We start from the raw sequence: 22,055 nt of genomic DNA on the forward strand, positions 1-22,055 counted from the left end.
CTCTCAGTATATGTAGAGCCTTTGTTCTTTGGTCACTAATCATACCTTGCTCAGCCCTTCTGCTAAACACTCATAACTCAAATTGGCTGCTGGAGATGTCTGTATGGCAACCATCTGTTGTTTTGTTTTTTTTTCAGCTGGCTGGGTAAAACCCCTGTGAACTATGTTGCCTGGGCTCCGGGAGAACCCATTTATTCACATAATGATGAAAACTGTGTGGTAATAAGAAAAGATTTTGGTGAGTAAAACAGCAACAAGAAACATTTGGTCAAATATCTTAATGGGCTTATTCATCAAAAGCTAAAGGTTTTGCCACCTGTTTAAACCTAAGGCTCCCCATTGGCTGCTGAACAATGGGAACTATTTTTCATAACAAGTACATTAAGGTTTAAATGTATGCCAGTGCTCATAGAAGACAAATGTATTGCAGTGGGAAGAGGGCTCTATTTGGGCTGCCAGTGTAAATGTCGACTGTCTCGACTGTTATATGTCTCTGGAAGGTAATGTTTGTCAGTTATGAATGTTGGCTGGGTTAGCCTCTGCAATGGCAGTAGGAGTGTTTGACAGACTGATTGCATTTCTTCTATTTACAGGCTTTTGGAACGGTGTAAACTGTGGTTTGAAAAATGCCTTCATCTGTGAAAGGCACAATTCAACTTACTCAGGATTTGTTCCCACTGTACTTCCGCCTTTGGGAGGATGTCCTGAAATGTGGATTTTGTTTCAAAATAAGGTACGTATACACAATAAGTAACAAATATCAGCAGCTTTTAGAAGACTAGCTATAAATAACTGCATAAGTGCTCCCATTTTATACACTACTCTCTTAAGTGGCATTCTAACTAGCAGTGGAGTCAACTTTTGTGGTTTTTTTTTTTTTCCTGTTTCTGAACTTACATTTATTAAATTATAATTTCTGAGTGCTCAAATGCAGTTAGCCATTGTTACTTCTTTGGTTTCTGTAACTTTCTTTTTATTTTAGACATCTTTATTGCACGGAATAACCTTGGACAGCAATGGGTCTGAGCCCTGCACACACAAAGTTGTGATTAGCTGTGTCTACTCCTCATTGGCTGAATGTATGGCATTTCAGCAGCTCCCTCAACTGCTGCTCTTTGTATGCAGGGACTGATGAATCAAATCAAATATAATTCTCCTTGACACCTGAAATTTTGCTTAATTATTTACTCTCCCTACAGTGTTATAAAATAGTTGGGTCCAGGGAAGAAGAGAGACTGACTTGGTACTCAGCAAGAAGTGCTTGTATAGAACTAGGGGGAAATTTGGCCTCTATACACAATGCTCAAGTACAAGGTATGGTATCTCAACTTTTGGTGCTAGCTGCAAAGCCAGTAAATCTCACCAAAGAGGTTATAATTGTTAGTTAAAACTGTAGCTGTGGATGTTGTGGCCAAGTGAATTCTTTCTTGTGATTTCTAAATATGTGAGCACTTCAAAATGACGTAACTATTTTGCACTGGATCAAAACATTCAGGTTCTGTATGTATTGATGACACTACACAGAACCTGCTGGCATTGCTAGTCATGGGGAAATTGTAGAATAATCATGTAATGACTGTAAAGATGAATACTCATGTGATCCCACTGTACGATAAACCCATCACCACCTTTCTCATAGTTCCCCTTTTACAAGGTCAGAAGTATCTTCAGAAAACTATGCATTGGTCACCAGTAGTTCTCCAGGGTGAGGGCAGAAAACGTTATTCCAAAAAAACTCCTGACTGTTGTAATATTCAGTATCTCTTTTTAACCATTTCAACAAGTGATACATATGTCACCTTTTCAGGTGATGTAGTGGCATGATAGAGTTCAGGATTAGAATTTGAAACATTCTTGACAAGATTTTTGTTTTTTGGATGGGGAAGGGATGGAGAAGGGAAGGAAGTAATTGAATGAGTTTAAGTGCAAACAACTATATCAACATACCAGTAATCTTTTGCATGAAAACAAAATGTCAGTAGCCCCAATAAGATCTGAAGCTGAACTGCAAACTAAACATGAATCAGCATTGTTAGAGGATAGAAGGAGAAGAAGGAGGCAACGCTGGAAGAAACCTATTGTCCATAGACATCCAAATCTTCTGCTTCCTTCTCATCCATCACCCCCCGAATCCCTTTGGCCTTTCCCAGCACCTCTTCTTTTCTCCAAAACTCATTCTTTGCTTCCACTAACTGTAATTTTGGCTGTTTTACAACAGCCAAAATAGTCTCCAATTCTAAATAGTACCTATCTAAGCAGTCCCAACTATGTAGCCCCTGTGAAGGAAAATCCAAAGCTGCTTGATCCAGAGCACAGATTGGAGTGAGTTATTGATGCTTCTCATCTCTTGGCAACAGTATAGGGTGGAAAGACAAAAATAATCTGTTCCCTATCGCCTTGGAAAATGTGATAAATAGCAATGTTTGAACTGCCCTCAGAAATTCAAAATGTACAAATTTCCACTGGAAATGACATATGTAAAGTTAGCTGATGCTAACTTTAGGAAGACTAATTAATTCTTTCAAACTTCCTTCTAGCCCTAATTTTGATAATATTTACAGGAGTTCTCTGAGTAACATTTTTATATTAAAAACTGCTTATTTTATATTTTTAATATAATGAAACTACTTCAGTTAAAATATTCATTTTAAAATTTATTTTCTTTTAGCATTCCTCACTTTCCATCTAAAGGATGTCACGGATGAGGCTTGGATAGGATTAAATGATAAGCATTCATATGTTTGGACAGATGGAAGCCCTTATGATTATGCATATTGGGCAAGAGGATTCCCCTTGGGTAAATACAGTAGAGTTGGCTGGAAGGTATGAGACAATACGGGTAAACAGAAAATAAAATCTGTACATGCATAACTTAGACTCAAACCAAGTAGAAGTTTTAAAAGTTGACCCAGAGATTAATAGTTCTGTTAAGTGCATGTAGTTATCTTCATTCCTTTGCACAAGACCATAACTGTAGAAAAGGACTGCTGTAGTTTATTACAGTTAGAGTTATTAGACCTATTAGATTTTACTGAAAATAATTAGCATTGTTGTTTCTTACTTCATTTTATTATTCTCTTTGTACAGCATGAATGCAAATTAAAGATTCAGCAAATTAAGTATAGATTAACATCAACTATATTAAAAATATCTTTTCTGCACTCAAAAAATTTAAGAAACTGACAACATTCTTATAGTAATATGCCAAGGAAAGTACTCAAGATATAAACCAAGACGCATTTATTTTTCCAAGAAGTGATAAGTAAAACAAAAAGAAAAGAAAAGGAAAAGGAAAAAAAAAAAAAAAAAAAAAAAAAAAAGGCCTCCTTTTTTATCACCTATAAGTTTCTTTTCTATTTTTTCCCCTAGACTGACTGTATTGCGATGACGGTAAGATCTGTAAATGAAGCAGGGAAGTGGGAAAACACAGACTGCCATCACAACAAAAGCTATATTTGCCAGATGGACAGCAGTAAGTTCTATTTTTCATGCTCTTTGTTGGAAGACTGGTACTGGATAATATGAGCACACATGTCTTCCACTACAGTTGCCTTCTTATGTCTACTGAAATTGAGGTGAAGCAAGCAAGGCTCCTTTCCTAGCTCAAGAATTCCAGATATGAAGCCTGCTCTTGGATAAGAATTACAGAAGAATTTGTGTTTTACAGCCCCTCCCCTCACATCTTTCAGGGGAGCTGAATGCACCCACTCTGCAGAACAGACATGCACATACAGGCTGGTTGCCCACACATAGTGGACTCTTTGGAGGCAGGATACATCTGATCCTGACAGAAGTGCCCAACACAAGTTAGGTGATCTGTGCCTTCAAAATCCTGTTTCTCTCATTTCACAAAAGGAATTTAGCTGTCTATGACCTAATTAACAGGCACAGATAAGGATATATAAATAAGGTTAGCTGGCAAAGGCAAACCCTCTTACCAAAACCCCTCACGTGCCTCTCTTGGAGGGGTTAATTAAGGTCAGTAAAACTGGTTATGTTGCCCATCAGTCTCTTGCAATGCTTTTATATCTTAAGACTAAGGATCAGAAGGACAAAAGTTCTTATCGTCTTCATATATCCTCAGGGTGGGAGACATAACCAAAGAACAGCTATGCTGCAGAGTCTGCAGGAAGAGAAACAGGAACTGCTGAGTAGTGAGCCAAGTTCTGTGGCTAAAAATACAAGGGGAAGCCACAGCTGGGCCAGGTGCTATACCCCATGCAGTGGCAGAGAGATGCACAAGTGCATCCCTAATGACACCACTTTAGGGTGTTTTCAGCATTGTATGAACATGAATGCCCTTTTACTGTACTCAGCACCACCTTTTCTACTTCCATATATACCATTTAAGGTGCAAATACAATTTCTTTTTTCGATTTATCCTGCACAGAAAAGAAGGAGAGTCACAAACTGATATTAGAATGAAATTTACCCTTTTTGAAACTCAGAGGGCATGGAGATCCTGCTCCATACTTTTCTGAGAGGAATTTCACTTGCACTGCAGTAGGGGAAGAATCCAGGAGAGAAGTGGATAGTGAATAGCTTTGTCACCCATATTCGTAAGTTTTCAAAAAAATCATTAACGTTGGGAAAGACCACTAAGATCTCCTAGTCCAGTCATTATCTGGTGGCAGTGTATGTCTGCAGAATCTGCTTCTCGCTAATCCCTGAGTACTCTATGTAAATTATAGTTACAAACAATTCTAAGTTACTTTTGTTAAATATTTCCTGCATCTTAAATGATAAATGGTTTTATTCAATGCCTGTAACAAAATATCAAAATATCTGTGTACTACACTATGTTAATCACTACTGAGAAGTTATACTGCTTTTTAGGCAGCTAGGAACTATCAATGTTTTCTCTTCCTCCTCTCAAATCTTTTTGCAGAGCCTGAACTATTCCATTCCACAACTGCTCCAGATTCTGACTTCTTCCATTATGGTAACAGTAGCTATTTAATCATTCCTTCTAAAATGAGTTGGGAAGAAGCAAGAAAAGCCTGCAGGGTGAAATCTTCAGAGCTTGCCAGCGTTTCAGATTATTACAGTAATATATTTCTCCTGCTCCAGGCAGCACAGTATGGCGAGCCCTTATGGATTGGACTCAATAGCAATATGGTAAGATTGATAAGTTGATGATTGCCGTGGTTAAATGCTGTTATTTGATTATATTGTTACGAAAAGAGGGAGATCTGTAGCATGAATAGGTTTTGGGAGCCTAGAAATGGTGGACAACACTCACTTCATTTAGCTTTATCATCTTAAAAATGTTAAACTTCATCCCAGGCAATGGAGAGGAATGGAAGCCTCTGACAGCATTGATCTCTTTACTAACAGTATGGGAATCTTGGGTACACACACGTCAAACTACCTGGTAAATTTTTAGATGTCTGCTTTTAGGAGAGATGAATACTACTCAAGGGGACCACCAAGGTCATTAATGATAGAGCCTTGTGATCGTTGGCAGCTGTGTTTTCATCACTAATTTTAGATCAGAAGGTCTCATAGAGACCTCATATGCTTCTGACCACCTTCATTGTTACACACACCAAGTCCATAAGGTTAAGAGCAGTAAGAGTAAAATACATACAAACAAACAAAAAACTGCATCCAAAAAAGTAAATCACAAAGAAGTGAAGAATGATGCAGGTCCATTGCTGTCTAGAGAAACACTGGAGTAAGCATTAGCTCTGTAACTGTGTGCCAAAGTAAGTGTCAGCTTCTCAGATAAATATGTCATTCCTCAATTCATTTACATTATCAACATGCTTTTCTTGCATCTTTATTTGAGCTAAGTAAACCACACTGATATTAAAGATTAGTTCTCTCATGAGTAATAATTTTCTTCACTTGCCATTGTTTTCACTGATTGTGATTCCACACTGACATATAACTAAGTAAAATGTTTGAACCTACAGTATCCCTAGGGAGATCTTGCAATTAATGTTGTGTAATGATGACATTTCTGATTATATGATGCAGTCGCACTAATAAAAGGCCACAGTGCATGAGACAGTGCAGCTGTTGCTGAAAAAAATGTATCTTATGGCCTCTGACAGTGCCTTTCCATACTAGACAGAATCTCAGAATGTCTTTGTGTTTGCTATGTGACTGCATCACTGAGCTTGACACAGATCTCCACATTTGCAGAACACCACAGAAGACCTCTTTCCAAAACAAATGCTGGTGTTTAAGTCCACTTAATATCAAAGCTGGGTGATAATCACAGAAATGTGTTAGAAAGGTGTTAATAATTATGAACAAGTCTGGCAGGAAGATATGTGATGATCCAAACATCTGTAAAGAATCTGACCTTGCTCTTGTAGGGTGAAATTCTGAGGTTCTTCCTGTTCCCCAGGCAGTGACCTTGCCCAAGTTGTGCTGAGCTCAAGAGGAGCTTGTGTATTTGATTTAAACGCTTCTGCTCCCTTGTGTTTATCTTTCACTTTTAAGAAACTTCTAATTTTCTCAGGTTTTCATGGTAGTAGCTGCATTTACTCCTGAATGTTTCTTCTCAGAGCTGCACTTGAGCTCAAGAGTCCTTGTCTGACAGCTACCTTCATAGCCCTGATTCCTCCTCATGGTTCTGCAGGCTTTGAGTTTCTCATGGTCACCTTGGTCTTTGTGCTTACCTGCCTCCTCAGATCATCCAACAAGGGACTGTCACCAAGAGAACCTTGGAAGCACCATCTAGCCTTCAAAACACCTTCATGGGCTGTGAATTGGAGGCATTCTGCTGTGTCTTAAATTTGTGCTGCTGTGTTTTGATTTAGTTAACATTCTAATAGTGCAAGCACAGATAGACTGGGTTCTACACCTTACTGCAAAATTGTGCGTTTGTGTGGAAATCTGCTTATCTGCAATGGAAGATGAGGACGTGGAAAAACTATATTAAAAAGTGTGTTTCAATTCTAGAGTTATGGGTACTACAGATGGAGTGATAAAAGGAAAATTGATTTTTCTAATTGGAACTATGAAGAACCAAAAGAGAAAATAGCATGTGTCTTCCTAGATCTCAGTGGGGAATGGAAAACAGCACCTTGTAATGAAAAACACTTTTCTGCCTGCAAAAAATCAGAGGGTAAGTTTGATGCTATTTGGTTTTAAGGCAGAAACCTTCCTGAATCTGCCTTGACTTACCTACATATTTCTAAGTATATATTAAGGAATAATACCTTTGTTCTGCAAGAAAAATATTTTATTTTGATGAACTCATCATTCAGCAGGAGAATGCTACAAATTAAAATGCTTCTGTCATACTGTGGGGCGGGATCAAACTTTCTGTTTTCTCACTTGTCCCACTTGTCCTAGATCAAGTGATGTTAGCCCTAGTGATGTTAGCTCTAAAGCAGCGTTAATGGAAATTGAGTTTCTTCTGAGCTGTTTTTCTGTAGTGTGGCTATGATTTCTTTTCTATGCCAAACATTTTCAATTTTCTTTTTAATTAAAAATGTACGTATTAACTGAAAATGTCACTGTTTCACTCTATAATATTATTGCCTGTGGGAAAATGGGGGCAACTACACAAAAATTCAGTGAGTTTCTGATCATTCCATGCATTGTCTGCAGTAAAACTATGTAAGAATTATCATATCAAGGAAAACATTAGATTAAAAACTTCAGTTGTAACTTACAGTTTAGTAGGCGTCTCATTTAAAATCAAATGGTTAGGTTTTCTACCTTATGTTTTTTTTAATCCGCTTTTTACTGTATCTCTTATTTGTATGAAGCTGACACTCATAACAAGTAACTGGAATTTTAAAAAGCCCTGAACACACAGATATCCTTTGAGCATTCAGCTGGTAACGCTGAAGGTTGCAGGTGCACTGTTTAGCTGTGACTGTTCAGTTCTGCTTCTCACTGTCACTTTCAGCGTAGTCACTGGGAATTCTAGCAGCGTGTACTGAAGTAGATTGTCACTACTTTTATGAATTTTTTTAAATTTTTTTTTTAATCTTAATTTTTTTTTTTTCCATATCCAAAGAACTGCAATATCTAATCAGTGAAAGCATCCATAATGTTTCATTTCTTTCAGATATAGTTTCTTCTGATCCTCCACAGGATATTGGAAGATGTCCTCAGTCAGGTCACATAGCTTGGATTCCTTTCCGTAGCTACTGCTACTACTTTAATGCCAATGAAATGAGCTGGGTTCAGGCTGTGACTCGATGCATTCAGTCAGGTAGTAATTGCTTTCATTTGAAGTTGGGATCTCAATATTGACATTAAAAAAAAAAATGAAGATAAAAAAAAAAAAAAAAAAAATTCACTTTTGAAAAATCTTGACAATGTTGCAAAATCTGTGTATATTAAAAAAAAAAAAAGACATTAATGTCATGGTTCATCATTGATGCCGTTCACTTATCACTTATGTTGAAATTAAGGTGATTAGTTGCCTTTGGTTTATTGGTTATTTATTTTTCTTACCAGCTGTGCTTATTCCTGACTCTGGCTTTTTTAGTCCATTCACAGAACTTCTATTTTTAGTGAGGTGTAGAAATGGATTAACTTATCTCTATCCCTATCTCTACTTTTTCTGTATCTCTCCCTACACAAGAGTAGAAGCAAATACTATAATAGCAATTACTTATTTCTAAGATGTGTAATCTGAAGGGGATTGCAAGAACTGCTTGAGAGCCCTCACTTCACAGATGGGTTTCCTGGCAGTTTGTAGAGCCAGGTTAGGGCAAATGTCTCCCTCCATCCTTTTGGGGGGGAGTTTGGCCCTGGCCAAGACCATGAACTGCTGCTTGGCCATGTGCCGCCTGCAGTGCTGAACTGCTTTATACCCAGGTACCTCATCCTTACTTCAGGCAGCTGTGAAGGAGAGAGGGAAGCACTGTTCTGCCCAAAATAACAGGTCCTTTGGTTTCACATCCTATTAGATCCTCTTAGTTTTCTCCTCCTCCACTTACAGTTTGCCTCCTCTGCCAAAAAATTAATCTTGCAGTTTGAATTGCAAATTTGTTTGCTGAGTATTTTTATCTGCTATGTATCAGCCTGTCAAATCCATTAAGAATAAATAATCACTCATAATATCTATGAAAAATATTATCCAAACACTTGAAAAATATTATGTTGTTTTTTTGCCTGATGTTTCGAATTCATCATCCTTTTGTCCTCACCCATCATGCTTTTCATATCTTTCATTTCAAACAATATTTCTGCTAGCCTGTGCTGTTCACCTGTACTACTTTCTAGTCTCTACATTAACCCTTCCTTACTCCCTGCCTTCAGGGAGGGGATTTACTATTCAAGTTGGCCTATATCTGAGCCTCCAATTTTCGCTGACTTCTATCTTAGGGAATACCTCCAACTGTCTTCTCCTTTCTTTCTTATAAGTGATAGGTGGAATGCTGACTTCTGTAGAAGACTTGGCTGAATCCAACTTCCTGTCAGAACATGCAGACTTATACACAAGCAAGACAAGTGGCTTTTGGATAGGATTATACAGAAATATAAGTGGTAACTATTCTAATTTCTACATATGGTCATAAATAGTATTCATTAAGTACAGTAAATGGAAGTATGATTTGGATATATTTTTGCTTTCAGTGAACTAATTCTAGGTAAAGACAAAAAATATATTTAAAAATTACTGGTAGTTTGTTATTTTAAACAATATCTGTGACAGTCTGTAGGAAAAAAAAAAAAGTTTGCTTGGCTCCAGTGAAGGATCTTGGCTATTGCCTGGACAAAGGGTATATGCCTTCCTGCCAGCACAGCGCTGCCAGGTCTATTGGAAGGAATATTCTCACCGGCTTTCTTTGTGTCTGGTTGGGAATGTCCTCCACACTCCAGCCTGCTCTTGACTGGGCAGTGCCTGCACTGCTGGTGTCTGGCTGGAGTTCTGTCAGGCTTCACGAGTAGAGAAAATTAAATAATTATACTGAAAAGCAATTATGCTGTTTTTAAGGAGAATAAGAAAAAATACATTATAAAATAGCCACAAAATGGTGGAAGTGGTATCACTTTATTAGGCTGAGTAAATTAATTAATAGAGAAAAAATAAACATAAGTGAAGATCTTTGATATGTAATGCCTGGTACTGCTAAAATATCTGCAACACCAGGGCAGCTGCTCTGGCAAGACAACAGTGCATTGGACTTTGTCAACTGGGGTGAAGCAGAGCCCTTGGAAGAGCAGCGTGAGAACGAGTACTGTGTGCAGCTCTCTGCCTCCTCTGGGTCCAGGAATAGCATCCCTTGCTCCTCCAGAAAGGGTTTTATCTGTAAGACACCAAAGAGTAAGTAACTGATTCAATATATGCTTTTGATGTTATGGCATTCTGTTAGCAGTAGCAACGCGCAATATCTTTATTATAAAAAGCACACGAAAAATCCCATAAAATGGTTTATGGACTTTTCTCTATTGCTTATTTCAACATTCAGAAAAAAAGTGTTACAAACAAATAGACACCTCATCATGTTTTATTGCATTGTAACTTCAGATTTTCTCACATTCTGTAATGAGTTTTCAGTTCCCAACTAAAGAGGTTCAGTGTTTCCTGTAAAATTGTTAAACTCTTTGTGGCTTTGCTCCCCTCTGATAAACACACATTTCTTCCTTCTAACATCAAACCTTTGCTACAGAACAAGACTTGTATCAATAATTTGCTTTTCTTCCTCTTTCTGTACTGTTACACGCTGTTCCAGCAACAGATAGATGAAGCAATTCCATTTCAATAATAACAGAACGGAAGCAAAATCCAGAAGATGTATAGTGACCTTTAAAAATAGTAGAAGTGTTTTGGTTAGCATTTACTTTTTAATGTTGTGTTTCTATGTAATTGAGCACCATCTGTTTTGGTCAGGAAGCAGAAATATCAGAATACAGTGAGCCAAGAGCCATGTGGTATTTTTGACTTTAACTGCTAATTCCACAGGATAAAAAAAAAAAAAAGAAAAAGAAGAAGAAAAAACAACAGTATTATTTCCTGCTCTGTTTTGCAAACCGAGGGTTTGGGGTGTTTCCGAGGTTCTGCCCTTTCTCCTAGCAGAGCAGAGCTGCATCTGGTGAGGAAGGCAGCTGTACACACTGGTAGTGATGGCAGAGCATTTTCAGAAAAGGAAAATTCCTCTTTTGAGGCAACTCCTTGTATTCTTTGAGCAACTAGAGGAAAAGTCACTTCAGAAAGTTAATTCCTAGTTACCAGCCGTGGCAGAAAACACACACTCAGCACCTACACTTATTCTGTTGTCTGGGTTTGTTAGTGAATGGCCCTTAAGTGCAATACCAAAACAATGCCAGCACATATCCCTGCTGCCAGGCTCTCCAGCAGAGTGGTTTATCAGAACAAGGCAAATATTCCACTACAGAGAGCTCAGCATCCTTCCAAGAGATGATTTAACAATTGCTTTTCTCCTGCCTGCCAACAGCCTGGAGCTCAACGTGCACAGTGCTCAGCTCCTCATGCCTTTTGCACTGACACCACCCCGCTACCACTGGCATCTCTTTCCCATGGTGCCCTCTTAGCACAGCTGGGAACAACTGCACAGGAAAGCCTGAGCTGATAAATGTGGCTGCAGATGCAAATGAGTTGTGGTACATCAGAATGTGCAGGGTCTCATAGGAACTGCTTGCTGTCTGGGAGAGTTTTCGAATATCAATGATCAAGCTGTTTTTTGGCCTGCTGGCATGCAGACCTAGTAAAGAGGACAAGATGGATCGACCAAAGGAGAGCCTGCCTGACAGTCAGAAGGTACCTGCGGATATTGAAAAAGAGGCAGGAAGGCTTATAATGCAAAACATTGTAGTTTCATTACAGTGTATATCAGGTTAAAATCATTCATGCGCTTTCATCTTCATTTAGCAAACGTGGAGAAGTAGTGAACTGCTGAGCTTGGAATTGTCTGGATAGAAATGTGCTTTTGACTAAACATCTGTCTTTCTCTTTGACAGCTGCTCCTGAAGCAGTTGCAAATGTGAAAGGTAGGCCGTATTTTTCCTTCCCAATAGTTTCAAGGAGATGTAAAAATAAATACTTGCTTTTTAATGAATGGGCACGTATAATTTACTTGACTTCTGTATCTTTATTTATGTGGGCTTAATTTACTGTTGCCATTGAATTCACTACTAGCAACACTTAGCAGTACCTGGGAGACATACAGTATCTCAGGAAAAATAAATGCTTATGTAAAATGATCTTCCTCTGTTTTGTCCTTCTTTTGTATGCTAAAGTAACTGACGCAGTAACACTACACTGGATTTTCTAATGTAATTGTTATCATGAAAAAGCATACAATAGTATTTACATTGTAATGACCAAAGCTTCTTTACCTAAGAGAACAGTGGAAGTAGGCCACGGATGTTGAAATTAACTTCTACTTTCTTCATAAGCTTGGGTTCCTAATTAACACCACAGTTAACACCACGGGAAAAATTAGACCTGTATTTTTTTAGAAGTTTACATATTTATTTATGCATGTAAGTAGACCTACTTCTACTTGCTTTACATTTATTTACAGGTGGCCAAAAGGACAAGGATCAGAGCACTGTTTGGATACTCCTTATTCTGGTTCTCGTAATTTTAGTAGGCATGGGCATCATGGTTTATTTCTTCTTCAAGATCAAAATCCAGAGTGAGGCTGAACGAGCAGTGGGGCAGCACAGCATGCTGGTGGAGTACAGCAGTGCCCTGGCCAGAGAGAACAACGAAAATGATTCTGCCAGCAGCGAAGGAGGAAGTGAACGCAGTGCTGTGTAATGTGATAACAGCTACTCTATAAATCCAAGCTTTAAAAGTAATCTAGCTAGAACAAATAAATCTTAGTAAAAGTTACATGTACCAACATGCAACTTGAACTAAAGCGGCAATTATTCCTTTGGTATGGGTTAGGCACTATAGAGCATCTGTGAGTGAGATATCTGTCCTTCATTCATGGCTTCAACTTAGATTAGACATACCCTGCAACTTTGAATATTTTGCATTAACTATGAGACTGTAAAGGATCTGTCTATCTGTAAATAAAAGATCTATATCTTATGTAATGGTACTTAAGTGTTGTCGAATTAGCACATGGAGATGTTATATGATTGGTGATTCAGTGTGTCATTAACCTTGAGAGGCTAACAGGAAGAAACATGAAAGCAAGTCATATAACTAAGAAGAAATATAAGTAAGCCGTAAAATAACATAAGTGACAAATAAAGCTGGTAGAATATATTCCTGTTTTTACTTCACTTTGGCAGCTCATTTTTGGATGTCTTCTCTTATTATCCTCCAGCTCCCTGAGTGAGCTGAAGACAGGACACTGTGTCCATGCCTCTCCTGAGAAAACAGTCCAGCAAGGAGCAGAGCATAGAGCATAAACATGCTGCCTTACAGCATTACTGTGCTGTTTGTTTTCTCTAAATTCTATGTGTGTGGCTAACTGCAAAATGAAACAAAAAAGATTTCAAGGATTTCAGGGGAAAACAGACCCTTGAAAAGTTCGTAAGAACTGTACAAGAGAAGTCAGTGGGAAGGAATGTCCATGCATACCCATGACATTAGACTCATCGCTGGCAGATATTGCTGTCAAACAAAAAATATTGCAGAGGTCAGGGAATGAAGGGTGTTCTGTGTTTGAGATATTTTTACTGAGTCCCCTTCATCTTGCACATTTTTTTTCTTTGTATAAATTACGATGTACCCATGTTTATCTTTTTTTAAGTACTGACACTGATTTCAGTCAAGTGCTGCTTGATGGCCACTGATATACCATAAGCAAACAATAAGAGTAAGCAAATGAATAAAACCCCCATAGATATAACAAATAATGTCATTATAATTGTCATATTTTTATAGCTGATATTGGTAGACTATATCTCTGTAACTGGTTTTCTTCTCATACATTAAGTGACACTTTAGCTTTGCGGAATATATTGTGAATTTGTCTTAATAACAAAGCTGCAAAAAGTATGAGAAATTCTGAAGGCAATTTCTGCTGAATATTTTTCCTTCAAAACAAAGGATTTTATTTTTCCTTACACCATGGCTAAATTTCATTTCCTCTTAATAAAGGGTTACAGCTCATTTCTTTGAGATTATTTCTCTTTGTCTCACACTTGGTGCAAGAAACAAATTATTTAGAGTTAAAATGCATTCATACTTTATGTATTAAATACTTTTGAAAGATTGCTTCCTGTATGGGAACTGTTGAGTCGTGGCCTGAACCACTGATTGATCCCCTGAGGCAAGCACTGAGTAAGTCATGGGAGCACAGGTGAAGGCAATTCAGCTGCATGACTGGAAAGGGTGGAGCCTGGCTGCACCTCTCTTAGATCCCATTTAAGGGCTGACTGCCACTGGGGAAGGATCTCTTTCTGGAGAGACTCCTTTTGGAGTTTTCTACTGCTGGCCTCAGATGTGGGTGAGCGTTTCGTTTTTGATGTGTCTTTCCAGCATGATAAACCTATGATATACTATTCTAACCATGCTACTCTTCTAACTGTACATTTGTGTTCTGTACATTTTCAAACTATTTTGTTGTTAAAATCTCTAGTTAACAGAAAGATTTGTAAAGATTTGTCTAATTTCTATTGGTTCTCCTGAGTCAAATTTGCGTGAAATTATGGCTCTGTATTTTTACCTGTTTGTCACTGAAAATGAAGTTTCAGATGCAAATCTGAATTCTGTGATTATTTATATATTTCAAAAATATCACATGTGACAGGATGTTTCCTTATTTAGCGTCAAGTTTTCTCTGTCAAACAAAATTCTCCAAAGCTGAGGAGGACCCAGCACCAATTATTCCTTTAAGATTTCTACTGCAGCAATTAAGCTTATCTCTTTGTGATTAAGAAGAAAGTAATGAAATACTTGACTTCTGCAATCTTAATTTTCTTCTCTTTTGTTACTACTGCTTTTCTGGCACTTGGTGAGTACTTGTCTTCTATCTCCTGCAAAAATAGATGTGAAAGTGAGAGTTTTTGTTCTCTTGCTCTTTTCTCAAGTTCTTAAAGATTTTCTTATACAGCTATTCTGCATGTCACATTCATCCTAACTGGAGTGGTTCTCAAAAGTTTAAGAAATATGCAGTTAAAGACATTGGTTCATTTTTAAGATGTAAAGAAGATCAGAATAGGGCAAAGTTGGAAGTTAGGAGTCAGGACAATGGGGGCAATAGCTGAAATTAAGTACACTATGCTATGCTCTGTAGTAGTTAGATGTAATAATTAAAAGATTTAATCCAACTTACAGCTTTCTGCTTAAATGGATAAGGTAAGAACTATGTCTTAGTTCTTAATTTAGATTTGAATAAGTGAAACTTCAATAAACTACTAAACTGTTATAAGTTACACTGGACCTTAGGAGAGCTAGAGCATTAAATGCAAATATAATAATAATAAAAAAATCATCAAAAGTTCATGAATCAGAAGTTCTTAAGACACTTTCTGTTCTATTCTCTACTCAATACCAACAGTATTCTAATATCTTTTCCCATCTTAGGAATTTGCTTTTGTTCCCTATGCAGTTACTGTCTTGGACAAATAGCAGAGGGATGTTACATCTCTCTTCAGGAATTAAAGATGTGAAGTACTGAAGGGCAAACCTTTGCCCTCCTGTCCCATAAGTCCTAGGGCTGTCCCTGTAGATGAAACTTATCTCCCTTGTGAACCAAAACTAGTGAGAGTTATATGAAATCATGAAAAGCAGTTGTGCACAGAATGATGGCAAACTTCTGAATCTTCCATGAGGTTTCTTTTGGAAATCACAACAGGCATATATATTTCATATATATTTCAGGATGCATATGGAAAAATAAAATCTATTATACTTATGAAAATTCCATTATACTGATGACATTTTGGAAACAATGTCATGATATAATTTAATTTCTCTTGTTCCCATGTACTGTATTTACATGAGTTGCATGCATTTTTCTCTCTTGGAAGAAAACCTCTTGAGAACGCTGTGTGACTTTTGTGAAAGTGATTCAGAACTCCAAGTCATATGACATGAGTCAGGCGACCAGTGTAGAAACAGCAGCAGAACATGCCCCTTTCCTCATAATCTCCCCTTGCTATTTCTGTACACATTAATTCTTATTATTTTCTTTTACAGACAATGAAATATTTTTAATGTATAATGAGGATAGTAAACTGTGCCTAATTGCTCAGAGTTCTCATGCAGTCACAATAGCTGCTTGCAAAAAAACCAGTGAATTACAGAAATTCAGGTGGGTGTCCGACCACCAGGTGATGAGTGTGGCATTTGCACAATGTTTGGGAGTGCGCTACAAGCAAGATCAGGCTAAAATTTCTTTGTATCCCTGCAACGAAGAAAGTGAATTCCAAAAATGGGGCTGCAGAAACTCAACCTTGGTAATCCATGGAGAGAACTTATTTCTCAGTGTTGGTAAAAGAAAGAAAGATAATATTGTACTGGACTCAGGATCAGATACAATGAACAAATGGAAGATCTATGGAACCATGGATGACTTGTGTTCTCAAGGCCATGAAGGTAAATTTTGAAGATTAATCCTAACAGTGACTTGTGCTCATTTGCCATAGCAGGTAGTGCCCTTTTATTTCTGCTCCTGGTAATCTAACAGCAGCTGCTCCCCTTGAAGCAATGGTGGGCTGGAAGACAATCAGTTCACACAAGTCACATTCCTCCATCCTGAGATATAACGATACTTGGCTTCAGACGGAAGACAGTATATGTGCAAAAAATTGCAGTTTTTTATTTACTTTCAAAACAAATCAATCTAGTATCTAGCATATGTTTTGTTATTAGCTCTAAACTAAGCATTTCAGTTTATTTAATTGGCTGGTACTAAAATACTAGTTTAGGTGTTGTTGTTGTTGTTTTTTCCAATACTAGTAAAATATTATTAACAATGTTGGATAAAAGACAAAAAACTTTTTAAGATTAATTCTCCAATAGTAAGTGCAAATAAATAATCCCATACACACTACCATTCTGTTCTTCCACAAGGTTTCAGATGATTGGTTTTTTTTTTTGTTTTGTTTCGTTTTTTTAAATACATGACTAATTTATATGGGATGGCAGGAAATTAACATACTTGAAGAAAGAAATAATTTTCTAAAAATAGCATTTTATGTGACAAAATTTTATAGTACAAAATTTTTATAGTACAAAATTGTCTCATTTCCAGTTGTTACAGCTGGTGATTTCACGAGATGATGGTAAATTGCAAGATCTATGCAGAGGTTTTGTGAAAGACTGCTGATAGCAGTAGGTGTCCAGTTACACTAACATAACATGTGGAATACTTCCTCTGCAAAATTTTTAGGGAGTAGTGATGGGTAGAGATTCTCTCACTCATACTATCATTTGTTTTATCCCTGTAGATCTATTTACACTGCTAGGAAACTCCCATGGAGCTCCGTGCACCTTTCCTTTTCAGCTGAATGGGAAGTGGTACGCAGGGTGCACAGATGCTGGCCGGTTGGACGGCTTGCTGTGGTGTGCAACGACCCCCAACTTTGACATCGATCACTTGTATGGGTTCTGTCCCATTGGCAGTAAGTCCTAAATGCTGATGTAGGTGCTGTAATGCAACACCATTAGGTAAATATAACAATATGGGGGTAATGTTACTAACATGGAAGGGAAAACTATGGTAGTTGCATTATTTTACTAAGAAATGTCTATGCCATATCATAATCTTCCTTACAGGGGAAAAAAAAAGTCACGCTGGAATTGCTGGGGTATGTCACTAAGTAGCTAACAGCTGGGAGAAGGCCAGTAGGCTTTAGATGTGGCTGTATTTAGCTAAAGCATTTGAAAATTGAGAAGCTGTTCAGAGTGTAATTATCCTAGTGTCATTGCTACTTGTGATATCATCATTCCTGTTCTGCGTCACAAAATTGATAAACAGTTCACGGGAAGAGGCAGGTTTTTTTCTAAAAAGCAAAAAGGAAGAACTGTCTCACAGATCTTCCTAGAATGGCCATTGACAGCTTTCTCCTGTCATGCTTCCTAACTGGCGACATCTCCGGGTTCTACCTCGTGATCTACTGGAAGCCGTAAGTAAATGTACGTGCATCTGAGAGCAGAATGAAGGGCATTAAAATATGTAGTTACTGAAAGTGCTGCCTCATTTTGCAGTGCTCTACCATAGACCCACGTTTGCCATTTGGTAGATGGGAAAAATCCAATTCTATTCATTATCAACTGCCAACCACCACCGTGTTTTTCCCTGACAGTACTGAAAATAATTTCCTGTTGCAATTTTGCATGCAGTTTCCGTAGTTGGAAATACTTTCATTTCAGTCACATTTTAACCAATAATTCGTTCAGATATAGCTTATGAGCTGCTGAAAAGTTTTTAAGAGCAGATAATGACCAAGCCAGTTTTGTTGTGTTTTTTTTTTTTTTTTTTTTTTTTTTAATTGAGGTTTATTTACCCAAAATGTTCAAATTTCATGAGAAATCTTGTAGTTAAATGTTATTATAACATTTTGTAAGATGTTTTTAACAAGCTGCAGTATTAAGTCGTCTTTTTCTCACATAGGCAGTGACAATGACAAATTTTGGAGTACAGATCCCCTGACAGGAACCTTCTACCAGATAAACTTCCAGTCAGCTCTCAAGTGGCACCAAGCAAGGCAGAGCTGCAAGCAGCAGAACGCAGAGTTATTAAGTGTCACAGAGATGCATGAACAGACGTATCTGAGAGGTGAATAAAAGAACAGTAAAAAGAGCATCAAATAGTAGAAAGAGTTTTAAGACTTCTTGATTAATTGCAAATATTTTGGTGCTTTGGGCACATTACAATGAGTAGATAATGTAACATTAGTATCTCTACTGGCAGAGAAGTATCAAAATTACTGTAAATTATGTTTTTAAAAAGTGAGACTTACAAAAGGTGTGGAATTCTTGTTTTAAATTATTTCCACTTTTTTATAACAAGTTAAGAATTTTCATTTAGTTAAGTAAGACTTGGATCAAGCTCAGAAAACTTTTTAATGTAGCAGTTTGAGAGAAGGGCCTTACAAAAGGATAGTTATTATAGTGAGCAATAAGTATATGGTTTTTGTGTTAAGAAATCAGTATTCTTCATGAAGACCTAATGGAATAGATTTTTTTAAAATTACACACGAATTTTATACAAAACATTAATGAAAAACTAAAGACTGTTTCTTCATGCACAGACTGTGGAGGAAGAAGGCTCTGTATTAATTGCTCTGTATTAATTGCACTGAACTTAAATGAACTTGTGAAGTAAATATGAACAACTGCAGTTAAATCTTCTAGTTTTTAAAGATTACTGTTTATGCATAACAGTGGAATAGCATTAAATTCAGATAAAGTAATATGCAACCTAGCCTTTTGCGTGTCAACTGCAGAATGGAGTCTCTGAATGTATTACTTTTAAGCACAAATTCTGCACTGAACTTTGAAACTTCTAAGCATGTATTTATTGTCCTCCTGCACAATTTGACACTGCAGAACATTTAATAATGAATGTCATTAGAATTCCAGTTCTTTTTGTTCCCTAGATCTGATTGATAGCAACAGATCACCACTCTGGATTGGATTGAACAGTCTGAATCTCCACAGTGGGTGGCAATGGAGTGGTGGTAGTCCTTTCAGATACATTAACTGGGCACCAGGTAGTAATCACTTGTTTGGTTGTTCTGTTGGTTTTTTTCCAATTAGTTTTTAGAATTAATCTTTCCTGAAAGAATGTTGAATGTATATTAATTACAGTCCTTTCACATGTAGTGAAAGTCTAGGAAAGCACTAGCTGTGTGGAAGCTGTAGGGGAACCATTAGGTCACTGCCTGAACCAGTGATAGAGCACCTGGTGAAGGGACGTTGCCAGCCCTGGGAACATAGGTGGAAGCAATTCACCCTAGGTCCTCCCCTCCCTGACTTCATTTAAGGGCTGGCAGCCACAAGAGATGCATCTCTATTCTGAGATTGCTTTTTCTGCAGTGTTTGGTGAGTCCTGATCCTTGGAAAAGGGTAGGCAATTCCTATTTTATTGCTGGATTGTGACCATTGTCTGTGTTGTGCAATCCAAGATAACTTTAAAGCAGTTATATCTTCTATTTCCTGTCCTCACAGTAGCATACCAGGACTGCCTTCAAGTCAGCTGAAATCTGCATTTCCAGCTCTTGTAGGGCACTTAGTTCCTGTATCAGGCACTTAGCCTGCAAGGACTCAGCTGTCAGTGAGGTCAGTCCTCAACTTCTACACTTGTTCTGCTTTCTTCTCTCCACTTTAAAATTTGAGAGAGACTGTAAATAGAGTTCACAGCATTGGCAGTTCATCTTGGAAGATCTCCTAATGATTGTCATGGTAACATTTGAAGCAAATGCTGAATAAATGTGCATATATTCTAATTCTAGCCTTTCAAAGGTTCCTTGTATCTTCTAGTTTTGTCTGGCACGGCAGATGTGAGGAAAGCCCAGCATTAAGTCTAGTAGAGGGCCTTCTGCTCAGCTAGTGCAATGCTTCAAGCCTTGCAGAGAAGAGGAACAGTTGGCTCTCGAGCCAAGCATCCCACGCTTCTGGAGTTCTTATATTCTCTCTATACATCTACAACATTCATTACCGGATATCTTTTCTTAAAAGATACTGGCATACTGTGTTTCTGCTCCAAAAAATTAGCTCAGAATTTGCTCTCTGATTTCATGAATGTATCTGAGGTCTTTAAGCTTGTTACCATGTAGTCCTGTTAATGTAACTGTGTCTTTACTTCAAACTGGGTACAAAACAGAGTATCAGAGCTCCCAGTGTTTCATAGGTTGTGAAACTATGATCTGTGTACAGCATCACTACTGCAGCAGGTCAGATATCACTTCAGTCACAGACTTGCAGAATGGCTTGCATGGGGGGGGGGGGGGGGGGCGGACGGACGGACTTCTGAGCTTTCCCAGTCCCAACCTCCTGCTGTGGGCAGGGCTGACACTATCAGATCAGGCTGCCTGGGGCCTGACCATCCCAGCATTGAGCACCTCTGGGGATGGGATGGGGTGATCACAGCTTTCTGGATGAGCCAGAGTCTTATCACGCTCTACGTAAAAAATATCTTCCTAATATCTAAGCTAAATCTCACATCTTTTAGTTTAAAGCCACTCTCCCTTGTGCTGTTGGTATCAAACCATGTGAAGAGTCTCCTTCCTGCTTGCAAGCTCCTTTCAAATACTGGGAGGTTGCAATGAGGTTTCCCCAGACCTTTTCCAAGGCCAGCTCACTCAAGCTTTTCTCATAGGCTCCAGCCCTCTGATCATCTTCATAGCCCCCTCTGGATCTGTGCCAAAAGCTCCACATCTTTTTTTATACCAGGGGTCCCAGGCCTGGATGTAATGCTCCAGATGGGGGCCTTATAGGGACAGAATAGGGGGAAATTACCACCTTTCTCACTCTGCTGGCCACCGCTCAGTGTCAAGAATCTTCTGCCCACTGTTTACTGACTGCACAAGAACATCAGTTGTGCTGCAGCTGGTTGTAAGCAGTGTATTTCTTAACAGATATATGACTGACACCTTTGAACAGGCTGATAGAACAGTTGGGGTGAAAGGAGAGGGAGGACTAGCTGCAAATTTTCCATCAGTTGGGATATCCTGTCTCTTATATGTAAGTTGACCACTCTCACAAAACTCATGGGACTGCCTTACTTCTGAGGCTGTAGTTCTGCAACAAAATATGGCAAAAAATGCGAATCATGCAACAAACATAAAAAGAAATGTTTTGATAGGTTATTTTAAATGACATTTCCTTATCTGCGGTAGGAAAATAGTTGTAATGAAATCATGCACCCGTAATTGACACATGAAAAAGCTGAAGGTAAGTTGTTCTTTCAGCTGCTGGTGTAAAAACTGTGATATGTAAAAGTAATTTGTTTTCAATTTTATGAAGGAAACCCTTCTCCTGAACCTGAGAAACTCTGTGCAGTACTAAATCCCAGAATACATGCTAAATGGGAAAACTGGCCGTGTGAGCAGAAAGCTGGCTATATCTGTAAAAAGGAAAACTCCACACTGGGTCCTTCCAGTCTTCAATTAGGTATGTCAAGCAACCAAAAACAAATTTGATAAAGGTATAATTTTGTTGAGTAGATGGGTTAAACATGTTTTATATCTTAAATCAA

General features: G+C 38.0%; 2 protein-coding genes across 2 annotated transcripts in view; both read left to right on the forward strand.

Moving 5' to 3' along the window:
* The window catches only part of LOC122159475 (macrophage mannose receptor 1-like), a 57,523-nt gene extending 44,589 nt beyond the window's left edge, over window positions 1-12,934 (forward strand). Inside the window, 12 exon segments of the mRNA XM_042817085.1 lie at window positions 138-238; window positions 594-733; window positions 1,200-1,314; window positions 2,669-2,823; window positions 3,370-3,472; window positions 4,889-5,118; window positions 6,916-7,081; window positions 8,036-8,182; window positions 9,343-9,465; window positions 10,073-10,246; window positions 11,902-11,931; window positions 12,468-12,934. Coding sequence (XP_042673019.1) covers window positions 138-238; window positions 594-733; window positions 1,200-1,314; window positions 2,669-2,823; window positions 3,370-3,472; window positions 4,889-5,118; window positions 6,916-7,081; window positions 8,036-8,182; window positions 9,343-9,465; window positions 10,073-10,246; window positions 11,902-11,931; window positions 12,468-12,706 — 1,723 coding nt within the window. The 3' untranslated portion in view covers window positions 12,707-12,934.
* A 1,860-nt stretch (window positions 12,935-14,794) lies between these two features.
* Window positions 14,795-22,055, forward strand: part of LOC122159474 (macrophage mannose receptor 1-like) — a 33,006-nt gene continuing 25,745 nt past the window's right edge. Inside the window, exons 1-6 of the mRNA XM_042817084.1 lie at window positions 14,795-14,861; window positions 16,049-16,447; window positions 17,302-17,475; window positions 18,468-18,632; window positions 19,456-19,569; window positions 21,824-21,970. Coding sequence (XP_042673018.1) covers window positions 14,795-14,861; window positions 16,049-16,447; window positions 17,302-17,475; window positions 18,468-18,632; window positions 19,456-19,569; window positions 21,824-21,970 — 1,066 coding nt within the window. The remainder of the gene's footprint in view (window positions 14,862-16,048; window positions 16,448-17,301; window positions 17,476-18,467; window positions 18,633-19,455; window positions 19,570-21,823; window positions 21,971-22,055) is intronic.

This window comes from Centrocercus urophasianus, unplaced genomic scaffold (genome assembly GCF_019232065.1).
Source record: "Centrocercus urophasianus isolate 14NV4802_14NV808 unplaced genomic scaffold, USGS_Curo_1.0 seq_16, whole genome shotgun sequence".
Lineage (NCBI taxonomy): Eukaryota > Metazoa > Chordata > Aves > Galliformes > Phasianidae > Centrocercus > Centrocercus urophasianus.